The sequence below is a fragment of the Triticum aestivum genome, chromosome 6A (assembly GCF_018294505.1).
Source record: "Triticum aestivum cultivar Chinese Spring chromosome 6A, IWGSC CS RefSeq v2.1, whole genome shotgun sequence".
Taxonomy (NCBI): Eukaryota; Viridiplantae; Streptophyta; class Magnoliopsida; order Poales; family Poaceae; genus Triticum; species Triticum aestivum.
In genome coordinates this window covers 102677917-102699591 of record NC_057809.1, presented here as the reverse complement: position 1 = coordinate 102699591, position 21675 = coordinate 102677917, and the positions used below count along the sequence as shown (strand labels likewise).

General features: G+C 45.8%; 1 protein-coding gene and 1 pseudogene across 1 annotated transcript; both read left to right on the top strand.

The window, feature by feature from the left end:
- The first annotated feature begins 5090 nt into the window (after positions 1-5090).
- Positions 5091-7394, top strand: LOC123129497 (receptor-like protein 2; annotated as a pseudogene).
- Positions 7395-13984: 6590 nt separating this feature from the next.
- On the top strand, positions 13985-16450 carry LOC123132312 (receptor-like protein 2). Its single transcript, XM_044552101.1, has one exon. The coding sequence runs from the start codon at positions 14012-14014 to the stop codon at positions 16160-16162; it is 2151 nt and encodes a 716-aa protein (XP_044408036.1). The 5' UTR covers positions 13985-14011; the 3' UTR covers positions 16163-16450.
- Positions 16451-21675: the final 5225 nt, after the last annotated feature.

Sequence of the window (21675 nt, the reverse complement as noted above, 5' to 3'; positions counted from 1 at the left end):
TCATTTGGTGAGTCAAATATGTCGTATGAGTTGGTTGACACAAGTGCTAGACCGGCAACACCTTCATCTTGAGTATCTTCGGAGTCGGAGTGATAACTTCTCTCGGAGTGGCTGTCGGAGTCGGAGTCGGATACCCATTCACCAACATGAGCTTGATGTCTTCGTTTTGTGTAGCTCCTTGATGATTTTTCCTTCCTTTCCGAATCCTTGCTTCTCCGTGAGTATCTTCGTTCATAACGATCATCTCTACTCCTTCTCTCTCTTGATGGTGATTCTTTGCTTCTTCTTTTTGGAGAATCTTCTCTTCTCTTGTAGGGAGCCGTACACTCATTGGAATAGTGTCCGGGTCTTCCACAACTGTAGCAGTTTCGCTCTCGACTAGAAGATCTTTTGTCATTGTAGGACCTTGACTTGAAGCTTCTATCTTTGCTTCTACTCTTGTAGAACTTGTTGAAGTTCTTCACCATTAAGCTCAATTCTTCATTGAAGTTTTGTTTCTCACTTGATGATGTAGGGGCTTCACATGAGGCTTTGTAGGCACCACTTGATTTGTTGTGAAGTTCCTCTTTATCCTTAAGTGACATCTCATGAGCAACAATTCTTCCAATCACCTCCGTTGGCTTGAGATCTTTGTAATTGAGCATCATTTGGATCAATGTGCACACGGTATCACATTTTCCATCCAAGGCTCTTAGAATCTTCTTGATGATGAATCTATCGGTCATCTCTTCACTTCCTAAGCCGGCAATCTCATTTGTGATGAGAGCAAGCCTAGAGTACATTTCAGCGACACCTTCACCATCCTTCATTTTGAACTTGTCAAGTTGACTTTGAAGCACATCCAACTTGGATTCCTTGACGGAGTCGGTACCTTCGTGCATATCAATCAAAGTGTTCCAAATTTCCTTTGCATTCTCAAGACGGCTGATTTTGTTGAATTCTTCGGGGCACAATCCGTTGAAGAGAATATCACAAGCTTGAGCATTGTATTGCAACATCTTCAACTCATCCGCGGTAGCTTCACGGTTTGGTTCTTTCCCATCAAAGAAGTCACCTTGCAAACCAACACACACAATAGCCCAAACGGCGGGGTTATGTCCAAGAATATGCATTTTCATTTTATGCTTCCAACTAGCAAAATTAGTACCATCAAAGTAAGGACTTTTACGGTGATAATTTCCCTCGCTAGACGCCATACTCTCCTAGGTTGTGAAACCAAGGCTATGACCATCAAAAGCTATGGAGATCAAAGCAAATGGAGACCAAAGCTCTGATACCACTTGTAGGATCGAAAGTATGTCTAGAGGGGGGGTGATTAGACTACTTGACCAAATAAAAACTTAACCTTTTCCCAATTTTAGTTCTTGGCAGATTTTAGCTATTGTAGGAAAAGTCAAGCAATCATCACACAATTCAAGCAAGCATGCAAAGAGTATATTGGCAGCGGAAAGTAAAACATGCAACTTGCAAGAATGTAAAGGGAAGGGTTTAGAGAATTCAAACGCAATTGGAGACACGGATGTTTTTCCCGTGGTTCGGATAGGTGGTGCTATCCTACATCCACGTTGATGGAGACTTCAACCCACGAAGGGTAACGATCGCGCGAGTCCACGGAGGGCTCCACCCACGAAGGGTCCACGGAATAGCAACCTTGTCTATCCCACCATGGCCATCGCCCACGAAGGACTTGCCTCACTAGCGGTAGATCTTCACGAAGTAGGCGATCTCCTTGCCCTTACAAACTCCTTGGTTCAACTCCACAATCTTGTCGGAGGCTCCCAAGTGACACCTAGCCAATCTAGGAGACACCACTCTCCAAGAAGTAACAAATGGTGTGTTGATGATGAACTCCTTGCTCTTGTGCTTCAAATGATAGTCTCCCCAACACTCAACTCTCTCTCTCATAGGATTTGGATTTTGTGGAAAAAAGATTTAAGTGGAAAGCAACTTGGGGAAGGCTAGAGATCAAGATTCATATGGTAGGAATGGAATATCTTGGTCTCAACACATGAGTAGGTGGTTCTCTCTCAGAACATATGAGTTGGAATTGTGTATGTGTTCTGATGGCTCTCTCCACGAATGAAGAGGAGGTGGAGGGGTATATATAGCCTCCACACAAAATCCAACCGTTACACACAGTTTTCCAATCTCGGTGGGACCGAATCAACAAACTCGGTCGGACCGAAAAGGTAAACCTAGTGACCGTTAGAGATTTTCGGTGGGACTGACATGCAACTCGGTAGGACCGATATGGTTAGGGTTTGGGCATAACGTAATCTCGGTGAGACTGATTTGGTAATAAGCTAACCAGAGAGTTGGTCAGGTAAACTCGGTGGGACCGATTTGCTCTTTCGGTGAGACCGAAAAGTTGCAAAAAGGAAACAGAGAGTTTACACTGCAATCTCGATGGGACCGATTCGCTCTTTCGGTGAGACCGAAAAGTTACGAAAGGGAAACAGAGAGTTTGCAATCCCATCTCGGTGAGACCGAGATCCCTATCGGTAGAACCGAATTGCTAGGGTTTGGCAGTGGCTTATGACAAGTGAAACTCGGTGACACCGGATAAAAAGAATCGGTAGGACCGAGTTTGGCTTAGGGTTTAGGTCATATGTGGATATGGGAAAGTAGTTGAGGGTTTTGGAGCATATCACTAAGCACATGAAGCAAGAGGCTCATTAAGCAACACCTCATCCCTCCTTGATAGTATTGGCTTTTCCTAAAGACTCAATGTGATCTTGGATCACTAAAATATAAAATGAAGAGTCTTGAGCTTTTGAGCTTGAGCCAATCCTTTGTCGTTAGCATTTTGAGGGTTCCACTTTCACATCCATGCCATGCCAATCATTGAGCTTTCCTGAAATAGTCATTTTGGAATAGCATTAGCTCAATGAGCTATATGTTGTTATGAATTACCAAAACCACCTAGGGATAGTTGCACTTTCAAGTTCCTTCTTCTTCCGTCTTCTCTTCCAGGCTTCCCTCGCGGATGGTGTAGGTGTTCCTTGGCGCTTGCACTCCTCCTCGTCATCCATGAAGTTCCGACAATACCTATGCATGCACACGAGAGGGGTGTCAAGTAGTATACCATCCTCAAAGGGGTCAAGCGAACACGTGTAAAGAGGAAGATTCACCTTTAGGTATGAGAAGTAGATGTCGCACGTGTCACTTGCCAAATGGACTCTTGACATGGTGATGCCCGTAGGATGCTCCGCATCAGGAGGCGTCGTGGGAGTCGCGATCATGCGGAAGCTGAAACTCTTGAAGAAGCTTGGTGGTTGTGGCGGCCGTGGGGTGACCGAAATGGCGATGCCATAAGGTGACAGAGGCGTGCATGGCTTGAGGTGATGGAGAAGAGGCATTGTTGATGGTGTAGAGATCGCCGGAGCTATTGAACCGAGCTATCACCGCCTTGCTGTGGAGATACTTCACAGACAACCCAAAGGGATCAAATTCAACAGAGACATGGTTATCTATGGTAAAACGGCGAACGGAAATTAGGTTTTTAATTAAAGCAGGGGCTACTAGAACCTCACGAAGAAGTGGTGAGCGAGAAGAGGGGAGGGAGGTTGAGCCAACACATGAAACAAGTATTGTAGAACCATCGCCAATAGTGATAGAAGGAAATAAAATGGATGGATAGATGGAAGATAATGTACAGCTAGAAGCAGACATATGAGAAGATGCACTGGAATCGAAAATCCACTCTGTACATGTGTCCTGGGTGGTAAGAGAGTTCAGGGCGGCGATGAGAGCAGCTTGATCCCAGGTCGGTGGTGCTGAAGTCGAAGCAGAGGGCGTCGACTGGTATGGTGATGCAGATGGCGGCGCCGATGCACCAGGAAGGTCCCAACCTGCTGTAGGACCGCCGTAGAGGTACGGTGATGATGCTGATGGGGCCACCGAAGACTGATACAGAGGTGCATAGGCTGTGTACGCGTGCGGCGGCGGCCTGGAGCCGAGAAGACCGGGAGCCCCGATGGAGGGACGCATGCCGGGCGCCCATGTTCCACTGTAGGCGGGAGGAGCACCATAGGAGGAGGGCGTTGTCCAGGGCATCGGCCATGCCTGAACAAGCCCAGTCCAAGGATCAATGGAAGGCCGCCATGGTGTAGAAGCGGGAGGCGCCGCGAGCGCCGGTGTCATGGGCGCGACCGGAGGCGCCGGCGGCGGGGGCGCAGAAGACGACGAGGAAGCCGACGAATTCTGCTTGGGCGGACGATAAATTGGGTTCTTACCCTTATAGTTAGGACTTGGACGCCAGCCAGGAGGGGCCTGCGGAGCAGGCAGCATCGAGGATGAGGTCGGCAGTGATGGAGCAGGGCGAGCGCTGGTGTGGAAGAGACGTGGGGCCCCGGTCTTGCGCGCCTGGGTCTGCTCTTCGAGTTGAAGCATCGATCTTTCCTCAGACAGGGACGGCAGTAGTCGGAGAAGCGGGATCAGTGACGCCTGTTGCGCAAACCGCTCGTCGAGCCCGCCCATGAGAGCGTGGAGAAGAGAGCGATCGGCAACTGTTTCCCCGAGTTCACGGAGTTCATCGCCAATCACCTTGATTTGTTGACAAAAGACGCCAACAGGACGATCTCCCTGTGTGATGGTGCGGAGATCGACGTTGAGGGCCGAGATGCGGGCGTCGCGGTTGTCCTGGAAGAGACGCCGGAGCTCCGTCCAGATGTCACGCGCGGTGGCACCGTCCTTGACGACGAGGTTGAACAACTCGGTGGAGATGCGCATGTAGAGCCACTGAATGATTGCAAGATCGTCTTTGAGCCAGCGAGAATTGTGCGACTCAGGAGGAGATGCGTCAGAGATGTGGTGCAGCGGTGAGCAGCGGCCTAGATGGATCTCAAACAAGTGACGCCAATGACAGTAGTTCCTGCTATGGAGATCAAGAACAATGCGGATGAAGGGGGTAACATCAGTGATAGTATCGCTAAAAGAGAGAGATGGGATGGTGAGGGTGGTGGTGGTGGAGGAGGTTGTTGCCGGCATGGTTTGGCTGCCGGCGGCGGGCTGGGAGGGATTTCCAGCGCTGGGGTTGGTCATGGTTAGCGCTGGGAGTTTAGGAAAGGATCGGAGGGTAGTCTGATACCATGAAGAATGATTGGGTTGTTTCCTTAGTCCTTGCAGAGTACAATCAGGGATACATATATGGGAACGAAGCCCAACTGAATAAGAGAACGTGGGAGGTAGGACTAGTGCTGATCGTGGGCAGGCCAGTCGGACAGAGTCGCCTGTCTAACACAGTTGCCCAGCAAAACATACAGCAAGATATTGCACATACCTTCCCTTGGCCTTGCTCTAGTGCTGCTGATCTCCTTGGCCTCTCCCGGAAGTTCCTGCCTACAGCATGAGAAGAACTCCCTTCTCCAGTTCCTCGCCGAGCTCTCACAACACGGTGGCCTTGCCGCCTCATGGCGGAACAACACGGATTGCTGCAAGTGGGAAGGGATCACCTGCAGAAAAGATAGGACGGTCACCAAAATCTTGCTGCCTTCAAAGGGCCTCGAGGGGAAAATCTCACAGTCCCTTGGGATCCTTACCGGGCTGCAGTACCTTGACCTCTCTCACAACTCGTTGTCCGGTGGTCTCCCACTGGAATTGGTGCCGTCCAGCAGCATCATCATCCTTGATGTAAGCTTTAACCAGCTCAATGGAACACTCAAAGAGTTGCCATCTTCAACCCCTGCTCAACCTCTGCAGGTACTGAACATCTCAAGCAACCTATTTGCAGGACAGTTTCCATCCACCACATGGAAAGCAATGGAGAATCTAATAGCACTCAACGCAAGTAATAACAGCTTTACAAGGCAGATACCAACTCATTTCTGTAGCAGTTCACCATCCCTCGCTGTGCTAAATCTGTGTTTAAACAAATTCAGTGGCAACATCCCGCAGAAACTTGGTAATTGCTCCAAGCTGAGAGAGCTCAGGGCCAGGTACAACAACCTCAGTGGAACATTCCCAGAAGAACTCTTCAATGCTAATTTGTTGGAATACCTGTCTTTTCCTAATAATGATTTAAATGGAGTTATTGATGGTGCACACATAACCAACCTCAGAAATCTAGTAACGCTTGATCTTGGAGGGAACAATTTCAGTGGCAAGATTCCTGATTCCATAGGCCAGCTCAAGAAATTGGAGGAGTTCCGTTTGGATAACAACAATTTGTCAGGGGAGCTGCCATCAGCTCTAAGCAACTGCAGGAATCTCATAACAATTGACCTCAAGAATAACAATTTCAGTGGACAGCTCGGCATGGTCAATTTCTCCAACCTGCCTAATCTAAAAACATTAGACCTTATGTACAACAGCTTCTCTGGCACAATTCCAGAAAGCATATACTCTTGCAGCAACCTGACTGCACTGCGGTTGACTAGCAACCATTTAGAAGGGCAGCTTTCACCACGAATTGGCAATCTGAAGTACCTCACCTTCCTGTCACTTGCTGATAATTCTTTCAGAAACATCACAAATGCACTTCGGATCCTTAAGAGCTGCAGGAACCTTAACACCCTGCTACTCGGAGAAAATTTAAGTGGAGAGTTCATGCCATAGGATGACACACTCGATGGTTTTGAGAAACTTAAGGTTCTTGCGATAGATGGTTGCTCATTGTTGGGAAAAATACCTCGTTGGTTATCAAAGATATCAAACTTGGAAATCTTATTTTTATATGACAATCAACTTACTGGACAGATACCTGACTGGATCAGCAGCCTAAACTTCCTCTTCTATCTAGAGTTCTAGACATAAGAAACAACAGCCTCACCGGGGAAATTCCAACAGCACTGATGGATATGCATATGATGAATTCAGAAACGACTGAAGCCCGTTTGGACCCAAGTGTCCTCGAGCTACCTATTTATACAGGTCCATCACATCAATACCGTGTACCTACTGCATTCCCTAAAGTGCTAGATCTAAGCAACAACAAATTTAGTGGCGAGAGACCTCTGGATATCGGTCATTTGAAAGCCCTCCATTCAGTGAATTTGAGCTTCAACGACCTAACAGGACAGATACCACAATCAATATGCAATCTCACAAACCTGGTGGTACTAGACTTCGCTAACAACAAACTCACTGGTGCAATCCCAGGAGCATTGAACAACCTGCACTTCCTTTCAGCGTTCAACATTTCTAACAATGACCTAGAAGGCCCTATTCCATCTGGAGGTCAGTTTAACACATTTCAGGCTTCCAGCTTCGACGGGAACAACAAGCTCTGTGGCGCTATGCTCATTCACATATGTGGTTCGGCTAAAGAACGTCCAGCCAACATTGTGTCAACCAAACTGACTGGCTACAAGGCTGCCTTCGCGATTGCCTTCGGCGCATTTTTTGGTGTAGGGGTGTTGTATGATCAGATAGTCTTGTCAAGGTATTTCGGCTAGTACTACTCCAGTTTTTATATCAGTTTATTTATGTCGGAGTTGAGATTAGGCTACTATTCCGGTTCAGCAACATTCCAGAGAAACTCATCTAGGTGCGAGTCATCATTATCTATACTAGTAGAATCTAGGGTGAGGATGGTGTGGAGGTGTAACAATGCGAGGCTGTTAGTACTGAAGCATTATAAATGTATCTGAAACTCGTCTTGCTGGTGTTCCATTATATTATTATTTTCAGGAAACCGAATTATTTACTGCAACTCTATCACGCATTTGAGTCATGCTAAATCCTTGGGTATAACCTATACGAGTAAGTAACCACTGCTATCACAAAACAGCACGCTCGAAAATCCCTCACAAAATCTTCTTGTGATAACAAACAGAGCACATCTCAAGGTCTAAATACGCATCGAAAATTTCGCAGCGGAGTGTTTTCGCAGGATGTACCTCGGCAGAGGACGCCCCTATACTGCTGTCCTAGTCTCCGGCTTCTGTCCACCGGCGCACGCCCGACCGCCGGGGGTCGACTCACCACGAATTGCCGCTTCACGCCCTCGCGAGGAACTGCGGAGCCAGAGGAAGGTGGCGGGACGTGCCCCTCGGCCCTGAGTTGATCCACTACATGCCTCGCGTCCAGCCACCGGGCGCCGCAGCACGGATCCGCCGAGCCGTCGGCCGCCGGTGAACTGGGTCGCCGCCTATGCGAAGCTGGTTTTGGTTTCGTGAGATTTATTTTTTTTGTTTAGAACAAATGGGTTTATTGTGTGATGGGTTGGATAGGCCGATAGAAGATGGGCCGGGCACGGCAAGCGGGCCGACCTGTAGGTGGACAGACTTAAGTCGGGTCACTTTCTGTTCTCAAAAGAAAAAGAAAAAACCTGTAGGAGGAAATCTGGCATGTTCATCGAGACGACACATAGGCGTTGGAGGTAGTATGTTGCTCATCCTTATTGTTCGATGCAGAACATGGTATTCATACATTGCTCGTCCATTTATCAGCATATATAGATTCAAAAAGAACGTGTATGTCTGATAGCTTCATTATCTCAATGACAAGGGATACAAGGAAAACCTGAACCTGAGCCTGAGCCTGAACGGACTGTATAACACTTTGATACAGAAGAAAACCCGACAGTAATGCTAGAGCTACACCTAGGACAGAGCATCAGCACTGTGAGGATTCCGGTACTAATTCACCAACAGATAGCAGTAAACTTGAATTACCGAAGGATTGAAGCTTGTCGGTGGAGGATATGGGATGAACTAGAGGAAAAAGAATAACTTTATGCCTGAGCCGAAGCCTCCTATCCTATCCTAGCCAGGCGGAAGCCTTCCGTCCGGTGGGAAAGTTTCAGGTGCTCCCAAGCTTAGGGTATTCTCGGTGCTTCAAATTAAAAAAAATATTCTTAAATGTTCCAAATAAATCCGACAAAAAAGTGAATGTTCACAAGAAATGTGACTACAATCCCTAAAAATTTCAGGTCCAAATTCAAAACGCACATTGAGGAACAAAAATGTGAAATCCAGCATGAACAGTGTAAAAAAAGACAAAAGCAACATTGATACTATTCAAATCTGGATTTCACCTTTTAGTTTCTCAATGTGCATTTCGAGTTTGGATCTGAAACTTTTAGGAATTGCAGTCACATTCTTTATGAACATTCACAATTTTTTTCTGGAATTTTTTGAAAGATTTAAGATTTTTTTTATTTTGGAGCACCGGGAGTACACCAAGCTTTGAAGCACCTGATACTTTCCGGCCGAAATCACTATTCTAACCTTTTCAGCAATCTTTGCCACAAAGTGAACTCGACATGAAAGTATTTCACGATCTGATCTTTTTAGCAACGCCACAGCCCGTGGCGTTTCTTCTTCATATAAAAACGCCGAAGTAGCTCGCGTTTCAGACCCAAATACAAACGCCAAGCTAGCTAGCACTTCCGTCCCACATGGAAACGCCAAGCACGTTGGCGTTGCCGCCCAGGCCGAAACGCCATGATTCTTGGCGTTTGTAGCCGATAGTTTGCATGCATGTTGATAGTTTGCATGCATGCTGTAGGGACAACATACACAACACAGGTTGAATTAAAGGATGGCTGCTGGCTGAAGCTAGGTACTGAAATGCGGAAGCAGTGCCTACGAGGGAATTGAAAGGAAGGCTGTGCTGAAGAATGAATCAATGAGTAGAGCTAGGCCAGCCTATCAGGTGCTACAGAGTGAGCAGTAAGAGTACTTCACCTGGAGCCGGCGGGAGTTTATGATACAAACGCCAATGATCATGGCGTTTCGGCCTGGGCGGCAACGCCAACGTGCTTGGCGTTTCCATGTGGGTCGGAAGCGCTAGCTAGTTTGGCTTTCGTATGTGGGTCTGAAATGCGAGCTACTTCGGCGTTTTTATACGGAGAAGAAACGCCACGGGCTGTGGCGTTGCTAAAAGGGTCAGATTATGAAATACTTTCATGTCGAGTTCAGTTTGTGACAAAGATTGTTGAAAATGTCAGAATAGTGATTTTGTCCATACTTTCCCCTCCGTCCAGTTCCAAGCTAAGTTGTGCGTAGCGGCCTCCCTCTGTAGTATATGTAGTCTGTCTCCTTCATGGGCTGGGCAGTGGTCGAGAGCCCAGCGAGGCCTAGGTTGCTGACATTCACAACATCATCTTAAAATAAAACAAAACTGCCCATGGTGAACGGTCAGAATCCTAAATGGATTGCTCCGCCTGCTGGGAGTGTTAAAATTCATGTCGATGCTGCTGTGGGCAGAAACAGCGACATGGGGGCTTTGGCAGTAATCTGTCGAGACGAGGCTGGTGCTTACTTGGGCGCTTCTGCTATAACTTTTCAGGATTTGGTCGATCCAGAAATCCTAGAAGCAATGGCGAGCTTGGAGGCCTTATATTTAGCTGCTGATTTGGGTTGTCAGCGAATTGTTGTTGCTACAGACTGTATGTCAACAATCACACATCTAAAGGGTGAATACAAGGGACCCTCAACAGTAACGACCAAGATATTAAGCAAAGGATGCAAGACTTCACGTCAGTTGATTACATCCATGAGAAGCGTGAGATGAATCTTGAAGCTCACAAGTTTTCAAAAGCAGCGACTACTTTAGCTTTTGGCCGCCATATTTGGCTTTCTATCTTACCTGACATTATTTGTATTCCAAACCTTGTTATTTAAGTTAAGTGGCTTTCACCCCTAAAAAAAACTGCACGAAATACAAATGTCATTCTTAACTTAACACCAATCATTCAACTGAACTAATTAATAATCCGTGCAGCGCATCGGCAGCTGGTTCCGTTCTAAGGACCATATCCACACAAGCATCAAAGATCAGAACCAAGTAATCAATGATTTTGCTACTTGCCTGCCATTATCTAAAGAAAATCTGCCATTCTCACACGCTATCCAGTTTACTTTGAACTGCTTCCGAGTTCAGATGGCAACCACCAAATCTTATATACTTAAGAAGTTTACCCTCACTACTTGATTTATCTCAACATGCAAGCTGTCCACATCACCAACCATGCCACCTAAGCAAAAACTGATTCCATTTGCAGCCACATCATCTTTATTTTTATAGCTAGCGCACACATAGTTTCATTAACAAATCGTGGGACTTAAAGTTTTCCTTAATACACAACGATCATGTTCACTGGAGTAACCCGTCGTTTCCACATGATTCAATTATTCATAGTACATTTACCATCCTGGCCACTGAATCGATACGTTGTTTCCTTACTATTCATACTTGATGTGTTGCAGTCCTGGTCACTGAAGCAACTCATCGCTTCCTATTCGTAACGGATGGCGCATCCCATTTATAACTCGACGAAGAGCCCAGGTGCATCGTGGTCTCTCACTTCCCAACGCCTCATCTTTCCACCTACTCACTCCAGCGCGAGCGACCTCGATGCCAAAATGCGGTTGGATGTTGCGCCGCCGCATCGTGCCCGGACGGAACCGTCACATGCCCATAGTGTGCTGCTGGCTCCCGCATGGGCTTCGCTTGGCCGAGCAACACACCAACCATCCGCATGGGCTTCTCCTGCCTGCGGCTGCCTGCCACCCAGCACCGTTGCGGCGCCACTAAGATCTTGTTGCCGCCCGCCGAATAGCCCTCCTTCTTTTCCTCTAGCATGGAGCCCGGCGAGCCGGTCGGCATGTTGTGAGGTGGGAGACGAAGAAGAGGCCGTGCAGTTGGGATATGCTCGCATGTAACAAACTACTTTTCTTATTGTCTTTTTTGTCTTCTCAACATCTGTAGTGCCACTCTAAGCGCATGAAATTTGATTGCAGTGTGCAAACTGACTGCTCCCTATCATTGGCGTCAACGTTCTCGTGTGCAGGCTCAACGGGTAATGCATGACTCTTTTCCTAATTATTTTTATTATCGAATCTAAAGTTCAACTTAATCTAGAATTAGTAACCAATTAACCATCACATATTAGGATTGTATCAGTTCTGTTGTATTTTATACATATCTATGCATTGGATTTTGTTCAGAGAAGTTTGGATCTATACTTCTAGGAGCAGTCCCCGGTCGATCTCTTAACATCTGTTATTTGTCGATCTCCCAATAGTTTGTTAATTAATAAAGAGGGAAGAATGTCTGAAGCACAAAATTAATTAAGTTTAGCAAAGGCAACCAAGACTACCCCCTTGACGGTCAGAATCATTGCCACATGAAAAATACTTTTACCAGTTTGCATGAATTAGTCTGTTCTTTTCAAGAATATTCTGCAGAGTCCATTTTGCTGTGCTATCTACCCCTGCTTCAAAATAAATTTTTAAGTTTGGTGCATCCAAAGGACCTTACGCTAATCCCTTCATTTCCCCGTGGAGTATTCCTACGCTGAAGTATAAATTATCAGTACATCCTCCTCAGTTACAATTATGATAACTTCAATTTTAGCCTGCAGGAAAGAATTTGCAGTAGAACCACGAGAGGAAGCCATGACATAGAGTTTTTTGCAGCAGGAAAGTTGTAATCAGTCACATCATCATTTATTTCGATTATCTCTGATGATCATGGGAGCTATAGGGATAAATGAAAACTACACGATTTTGTGAACATGCATCAGGGATGTGTTTACTTTGCCTTATTCTGATTGATGTAACCGGGTGGGCCCTTTGTGCAAGCAAAGTTTCATCTATCTATGACACAACATTCGACATTTATATCCAATGTTCTGTTTCATAGCTCTCATCAGATCATATGTTAGTTGTAAAGATGAATTTCAAACGGGCTTTACCAGCAGCTATCTACCGGTTTATGCTACAGGTCGGAGCTTATTCTAAAAAATATGAATAGCCAAACTTTCATACTCAGGCTTGGCTTTGTCATATGTTTAGCAAGGCTGTGATTTAATGTATCTAAGCTGCATTTTGCCTGGGTCATGCAGTGACATCAAGCAATTCGACGGGAAAAAATGTCGGGACGCATATTGTTTTTTAGTTTTCAGCTTTATAATATCTACTTGCAACCTGCAAATATGATGAGACGATATTCCTCAAACCTATTTTTTATGAAGTGCACTATGTCATAGTTGACACTCTTAGATAACCAAGATAACCTCTCAGCAATCAAGCATTGATAATCCAATAAGACCCTTAATGTCAGCTAAGAATACCGCAGCAATGTGCGGTGCACCACCATATCCTATATAACCAAAAAGACATGTACACATGTAACCTCAATAATTAAATAAAATCAATCATATTTATTTTTTAGTTTTACTTCTCATATTACAAATCAAATATTCATGTTTCAAAGAATCAAATCTCATCATAATATATTGTAACCAATTCCTGCAGCAACGCGTGGGGTATTATCTAGTCTACAATAATAGTGGAGGCAGGAGAATAAAAAAAAACAGCAGCAAACGTAAACATCAGACAATAATAGTTCCCCAGTGGGCAACTAAACACCTCAGGTCAAAGAAGATGGAAGAGACCACATATCCCCCACTTGGCATCGTTCACATATTGACAGATAAGTCAATGATTGCTCTTGACCGAAAGCGCCTTTCACAATAATGCTTCCCATGTACTACTATCATAGTGTCAAAAATGATCTTACATTTTGGGACGGAGGGAGTACTATCTTGCTCATCAAATCTTTCGCAGGCCTTCAGCAACTGTTGTTGAATTCTTTCTCAACTTTTTTTCCCCCAAAAAAACTGCTTCCTTTACTTGGATTCACGTATTTTCCTGTTAAGCAAAGGATGCATTAAGAAGTGATAACATTTATCAGTATTAGTAAGATTTATTTAGTGAAGGTGGTAACGGAACATGTCTGTTCAAGTTTAATTGCGATATGCTGTTAAAATTCAATAAGGATTGGGTCAAGGATGACCAGAAAAGATATGTTTTGCACGGTCAGTTTTCAGGAAAAATGGGCGATTGACTTGCCATTAGAGTATAGCAGGCGGCCAATAGCCAAACATTGAAACGTCAGTGTGAACTAAGAAGCTGCTGGTGGGCTGGTGTCTGATTTCGTTGACCCCAATTTTATTTCTTTCCCCTCATTTCTCTTTTATGATTAGACCACCATTCATGTCTTACCCAACTACAGCACAACTTAAGCATCTGGCTTCCACGCTTATTTCAGCACAAAAACCATGCAGCCACTCCATTTTCCATACATGGAGTACAGCAGAAAATTAACTTTCTTTGCCCTTGTGCTGCTGATCTCCTTGGCCTCTCCCATCAGTTCTTGCACAGAGAAAGAGAAGGGGTCCCTCCTGCAGTTCCTCAGTGGTCTGTCGTCGGACGGTGGCCTCACCGCGTCCTGGAAGCAGAACGGCGCAGACTGCTGCGAATGGGAAGGGGTCACCTGTGGCGAGGATGGGGCAGTCACAGGTGTCTCATTGGCTTTGAAGGGCCTTGAGGGGCGCATAACACCGTCCCTCGGTAACCTTGTTGGCCTTCTGCGCCTCAACCTGTCCCACAATTCGCTGTCGGGTGGCCTGCCACTGGAACTGGTGTCGTCCGGTAGCATCATCGTCCTTGATGTCAGCTTCAACCGCCTCGGAGGAGACATGCAAGAGCTGCCATCTTCAACCCCATCACGACCTCTTCAGGTACTGAACATCTCAAGCAACTTGTTCACAGGACGGTTTCCATCATCCACCACCTGGGAGGTGATGGACAATCTGGTTGTGCTCAACGCCAGCAATAACAGCTTCACTGGGCAAATACCGGATAATTTCTGCAGCAGCTCGTCATTGTTAGCTGTAGTTGAGCTCTGTTACAACCAATTTACAGGCGTCATCCCTCCTGGACTTGGTAACTGCTCCATGCTCAGAGTGCTCAAGGCTGGACACAACAACCTCCGCGGGACTCTCCCAAATGAACTCTTTGATGCTTCCTTACTGGAATACCTCTCACTTCCTAGCAATGTTCTGGATGGAGTGCTCGACGGTGCTCAGATAATCAAGCTCAGCAATCTGGTTACGCTAGACCTTGGAAGGAATAATTTCAGCGGCAAGATTCCGGATTCCATAGGTGAGCTCGAGAGCCTAGAAGAGTTGCATTTGGACTACAACAACATGTCAGGGGAGCTGCCGTCAGCCCTGAGTAACTGCACAAATCTGATAACAATTAACTTCAAGAGCAACAACCTCAGTGGAGAACTTAGCAAGGTCAACTTCTCCACCCTGCCTAGGCTGAAAACTCTAGATATTCTGTACAACAACTTTAATGGCAGAGTTCCAGAAAGTTTGTATACCTGCAGCAATCTGACTGCATTGCGGCTATCTGGCAACAACTTACATGGGCAGCTCTCACCAAGAATAGGTGATCTGAAGCACCTCACCTTCCTTTCACTTGCTATGAACTCTTTCACAAACATCACAAATGCGCTTCACATTCTTCAGAGGTGCACCAACCTTACCACCCTACTTATGGGAAGCAGCTTCAGGGGCGAATTAATGCCAGAGGATGGCTTCATTGATGGTTTTGAGAATCTCCAGGTTCTTTCCTTAAATGATTGCTCGTTGCTAGGTAAAATACCTCTTTGGATATCCAAGCTAGCAAAACTAGAGATGTTGATACTATCAGGAAATCAACTCACCGGATCAACACCAGCCTGGATCGAAGGCCTAAAGCACCTCTTCTATCTAGACATATCAAACAACAGCCTCACTGGAGAAATTCCAAGAAGCCTGATGGATATGCAAATGTTGCAGTCAGAGAAGACTAAAGCCCGTTTAGACCCAAGGATCTTCGAACTACCAGTTTATAGGGGTCCATCACTTCAGTACCGCATACCCATTGCTTTCGCCAAAGTGCTGGATCTAAGCAACAATAAATTAACTGGTGAGATCCCTTCGGAGATCGGCCAGCTGAAATCCCTTGTTTCCCTCAATTTGAGCTTCAATGCCCTAACAGGACAGATCCCAATATCTGTATGCAATCTCACAAACCTGCAGGTACTAGACTTCTCTAGCAACAATCTCATTGGTGCAATCCCAGATGCATTGAACAGACTGAACTTCCTTTCAGCATTCAACATTTCTTACAATGACCTAGAAGGTCCTATCCCATCCGGAGGTCAGTTTAACACATTCCAAAATTCTAGCTTCGATGGGAATCCAAAGCTCTGTGGCTCTATGCTCACTCACAAATGTGGTCCAGCTTCAACACGTCCACCCACCGCTATGGCAACCAAACAAACTGACTACAAGGCCGCCTTCGCGATTGCCTTCAGCGCGTTCTTTGGTGTAGGGGTGTTGTATGATCAGCTAGTATTATCAAGGTTTTTTGGCTAGGACCATCCAGTTTCCATATCAGTATATCTCTACTTCTTTGAGATTAGGCTGCTATCCGGTTCAGCAAAATGTCCATCGATCAAGCTTCCAGAAGGTTCGAGTCATAACTAAAGTTACAAAAGTATTCTAGTGTGAAGCGTGATTCCATCTCGTGGAGATTCACAAGTATATAACAATGTAAGATTGTTGGCTGAAGCTTTCTGTACTAGTAACCCATCCCATATTGTTGATGTTCCCTGTATTTCCTTCTTCTTTCAGGAAAACGAATTCTGTACTGAAACTTCAATTTTTCACAGTTTACTTTGCTTCATGCGAAATCAGTATACTACCACACTAAACGAGATGAACTGATTGTAGTATGGTGCATACGACGAGTCACTGCTATCACAGAACAGCATGTCAAAAACTCATCACAAAATCTTCTTAGAACAAGCACGATAGTACTACACCGAACAGGTTTGGTAAGCAGCGCATCTCGAAAAAAAGAAACCGTCCGTGGCAGGTGTTTTTCTTGGAGATGTACCTCCGCACGGCGCGTCACCGGACTGATGTCCTCCCGACGGCATCCGCCCGACGGTGCGCGTTGCGAGCTCCATGATTCCGGGGTTCCGGTCCGGGCCGTTGCGGAACTGCGGAGCCAGAGCAAGGCGACGGGGCGTGCCCCTGGGTCCCGAGCTGATTTACTACATGCCTGGCCTCCGGCCACCCGGCTCCGCAGCACGGATTTACCGAGCCCGTCGACCCGCCGGCCGCCGCATTGCCAAGCTGCTTGGGTGCCTCTTCTTTTTTTCTTGAGCAAGCTACTAGTACCTACCTGGGTTTCAGAGTGTTAGGTCGCGAGACGGCGAGAGCTATTTCTCGCTCAGCGCGAGAGTAGCTTCCGTCTCGCTGCAGGTTTTCTCCTGGCTATCGCATATCAGCCAGCCAGGTAAGGGTTTCAGGGACCGGTTCAGCCGTTCGGGCCTGTTTTAGAAGCTTCGCGTGGTATTTTTTTGTACTTTTTTTTCCCTCTCTGTGTTCTTTTGTAGGTTTTCATCTGTTTTTTTCTTTTGGTTTTTGGTTTCTTTGTTCTTCATCAGTTTTCTTCAGGTTGTTCTTCTTTTTTACTTTTTTCAACAGATGTTTACTCTTTTTTTTACATGATGCACATTTTTCTTATGCATCAGAAACATTTTTGTAATGCACCTTTAACATTTTTTAAATGCAATTTTTTTTTCAAATATATATTTCGATGTCTAATTTTTCTAATAGACATTTTACATTTTTGTACAATCTTAAATTTCTCAAATATGATTACATTTTTTTCAAGTATATGTATTTGATGACTACCTTTTTTCATACACATTTTACATTTTTTTCAATACATCATAAACATTTTTTATACATGTTAATATTTTGAAAATACATAATTAGTTATTGTTTTCATATTATGTTCTGATTTAGAAATAATAATACACGTTCTCATTTTTCTTATACATCAGATACGTTTTTATACACGTTTAAAAATTTATAAATATTTTATAAACATTTTTTAAATACATAGTTAACATTTTTATCAAACATTTGTGTTTGATGACTACTCTTTTTATACACATTGTATATTTCGTATATGTCAAAACATTTTTTTAATATGTTTAACATTTTTTAAATATACGACTAACATTTTGTTTGGTACACGATTAATAGTTTCGCATAGAACTAGAAAAAAAATACTCCCTTCTATCCATATTAATTAACACAGAAAAACTAAAAAGGGTAAGGCGCTTGCGTTGACGTGCCGCCGGGATTAGATTTCACACCACCGCTGTCGAGGGTGACAACACCAACAAGCGCGACGCATGTGTGTTCTTCAAGTAAATGACCAGTGGAATTTACAAAGTCGTTGTGGCCCGCCTGGCCCATGCACATGGTGTTGCATGGGCGAGTGTTCTTTCCATCTCGCTTTAGGTGATAAATAGATGTGTCCATTTTGTAGGTAGCCTGCCTTAGACTCGGCCAGGCCTCACTGGATACAATTTGGGTCCATTTTTTTGCCTGTGATGCATCAAAATTCTGGCCGCGCAAACCTTAAAGCAACTTTCAGACGGGCCTGCTAGGAACTGCCAAATCAGTCATTTCCTCTTAATCAGGCTCGCAACATGCAGGGGAGGGGACGTGTCGTCGAGCCCATGCGAGCTGCAAGATGACGCGAGCTCGCATGTGCCCCGGAAAAAACGGCGGGAGGAATTGAGTCACCTCCTGCCAAATAGTCGCCCTATTTATCCCCCTTCGGCTCACCATGAAACCACCGCCACCATTCCCCGCCTTCGAGATCTATGTCCTGGGCAGATTCTTCACCGACGTGTAGGTAAGCGGCGCATCTTTTTCATTTGGCGGTAGATGGCTGCATCGATTATTCTTCCTCATCTTCTCTGATTTGTTCTGCGCCTCCATGTTGCTCCATTGATTGTTGACAGTTCAATCACTCCCTCCTCCTTACTCGTTCGATCTTAGATCTATGATCATGTGGTAGGAGTAGATATGTGAGAATGTGGTAGGTCAAATGATAGTGACGATGTTTTGGTAGCATGTTAGGTTTTGCTTGTCGAAATCGATGAATCTTCTTTTGCATCCTGATGGTGTCCCTACTAGGGGGTTTCTCACCACGTCATCTCCCGACCTGATGGGTCGGGCCAAGGACCCCCGTGTCGGTTCAGGAGTGGTCCACGCTAGACAGCCCATGGCATATCGACGGAAGGCTCATGAAAATTTATCGTGTACCCCTAGATGTCAGATTCGTCGTAGACTCGATTTCCTCATACGTAACTGTTGGAAATATGCCCTAGAGGCAATAATAAAAGCATTATTATTATATTTCCTTGTTCATGATAATTGTCTTTATTCATGCTATAATTGTGTTATCCGGAAATCGTAATACATGTGTGAATAACAGACACCAACGTGTCCCTAGTGAGCCTCTAGTTGACTAGCTCGTTGATCAACAGATAGTCATGGTTTCCTGACTATGGACACTGGATGTCATTGATAACGAGATCACATCATTGGGAGAATGATGTGATGGACAAGACCCAATCCTAAACATAGCACAAGATCGTATAGTTCGTTTGCTAGAGTTTTCCAATGTCAAGTATCTTTTCCTTAGACCATGAGATCGTGTAACTCCCGGATACCGTAGGAGTGCTTTGGGTATGCCAAACGTCACAACGTAACTGGGTGACTATAAAGGTAGACTACGGGTATCTCCGAAAGTGTCTGTTGGGTGACATGGATCAAGACTGGGATTTGTCACTCCGTATGACGGAGAGGTATCACTGGGCCCACTCGGTAATGCATCATCATAATGAGCTCAGAGTGACCAAGTGTCTGGTCACGGGATCATGCATTACGGTACGAGTAAAGTGACTTGCCGGTAACGAGATTGAACGAGGTATTGGGATACCGACGATCGAATCTCGGGCAAGTAACATATCGATAGACAAAGGGAATAGCGTACGGGGTTGATTGAATCCTCGACATCGTGGTTCATCCGATGAGATCATCGTGGAGCATGTGGGAGCCAACATGGGTATCCAGATCCCGCTGTTGGTTATTGACCGGAGAGTCGTCTCGGTCATGTCTGCTTGTCTCCCGAACCCGTAGGGTCTACACACTTAAGGTTCGGTTACGCTAGGGTTGTAGGGATATGTATATGCAGTAACCCGAATGTTGTTCGGAGTCCCGGATGAGATCCCGGACGTCACGAGGAGTTCCGGAATGGTCCGGAGGTAAAGATTTATATATGGGAAGTCCTGTTTCGGGCATCGGGACAAGTTTCGGGGTTATCGGTATTGTACCGGGACCACCGGAAGGGTCCCGGGGGTCCACCGGGTGGGTCCACCTGTCCCGGGGGGCCACATGGGCTGTAAGGGGGTGCGCCTTGGCCTAATGGGCCAAGGGCACCAGCCCCACATAGGCCCATGCGCCTAGGGTTAAGGGGGAAGAGTCCTAGGAGGGTAAGGCACCTCCTAGGTGCCTTGGGGGGGAGGGAAACCCCCCTTGGCCGCCGCACCCCCTAGGAGATTGGATCTCCTAGGGCCGGCCACCCCCCCTTGGCACCCCTATATATAGTGGGGGAGAGGAGGGACTTCATACCTGAACGCCTTGGCCTTTGGTTGCCTCCTTCTCCCTCCCCAACACCTCCTCCACCTCCATAGTGCTTAGCGAAGCTCTGCCGGAGTACTGCAGCTCCATCAACACCACGCCGTCGTGCTGCTGCTGGTGCCATCTCCCTCAACCTCTCCTCCCTCCCTTGCTGGATCAAGAAGGAGGAGACGTGGCTGTTCCGTACGTGTGTTGAACGCGGAGGTGCCGTCCGTTCGGCGCTGGTCATCGGTGATTTGGATCACGTCGAGTACGACTACATCATCACCGTTCTTTTGAACGCTTCCGCTCGCGATCTACAAAGGTATGTAGATGCATCTAATCACTCGTTGCTAGATGAACTCCTAGATGATCTTGGTGAAACGAGTAGGAAAATTTTTGTTTTCTGCAACGTTCCCCAACAGTGGCATCATGAGCTAGGTCTATGCGTAGTTCTTCTTGCGCGAGTAGAACACAATTTGTTGTGGGCGTAGATTTGTCAACTTTCTTGCCGTTACTAGTCCTTTCTTGCTTCAGCGGTATTGTGGGATGAAGCGGCCCGGACCAACCTTACACGTACGCTTACGTGAGACCGGTTCCACCGACTAACATGCACTAGTTGCATAAGGTGGCTGGCGGGTGTCTGTCTCTCCTACTTTAGTTGGAGCGGAATCGATGAACAGGGTCCTTATGAAGGGTAAATAGAAGTTGACAAATCACGTTGTGGCTTTAACGTAGGTAAGAAAACGTTCTTGCTAGAACCCTAATTCAGCCACGTAAAACTTGCAACAACAATTAGAGGACGTCTAACTTGTTTTTGCAGCAAGTGGTTTGTGATATGATATGGCCAAAGTTGTGATGAATGATGAATGATCTATATGTGATGTATGAGATGTTCATGCTATTGTAATAGGATTCACGACTTGCATGTCGATGAGTATGACAACCGGCAGGAGCCATAGGAGTTGTCTTTATTCTTTTATATGACCTGCGTGTCATCAAGAAACGCCATGTAAATTACTTTACTTTATTGCTAAACGCGTTAGCCATAGTAGTAGAAGTAATAGTTGGCGAGCAACTTCATGGAGACACGATGATGGAGATCATGATGATGGAGATCATGGTGTCAAGCCGGTGACAAGATGATCATGGAGCCCCAAGATGGAGATCAAAGGAGCTATGTGATATTGGCCATATCATGTCACGTTTATTATTTGATTGCATGTGATGTTTATCATGTTTTGCATCTTGTTTACTTAGAACGACGGTAGTAAATAAGATGATCCCTCACAATAATTTCAAGAAGTGTTCCCCCTAACTGTGCACCGTTGCGACAGTTCGCTGTTTCAAAACACCACGTGATGATCGGGTGTTTTATTCAGACGTTCACATAC

Bases quoted from the DNA above. Each gene is read 5' to 3' on its own strand.
- LOC123132312 (XM_044552101.1), top strand. From the start codon at position 14,012: ATGCAGCCACTCCATTTTCCATACATGGAGTACAGCAGAAAATTAACT.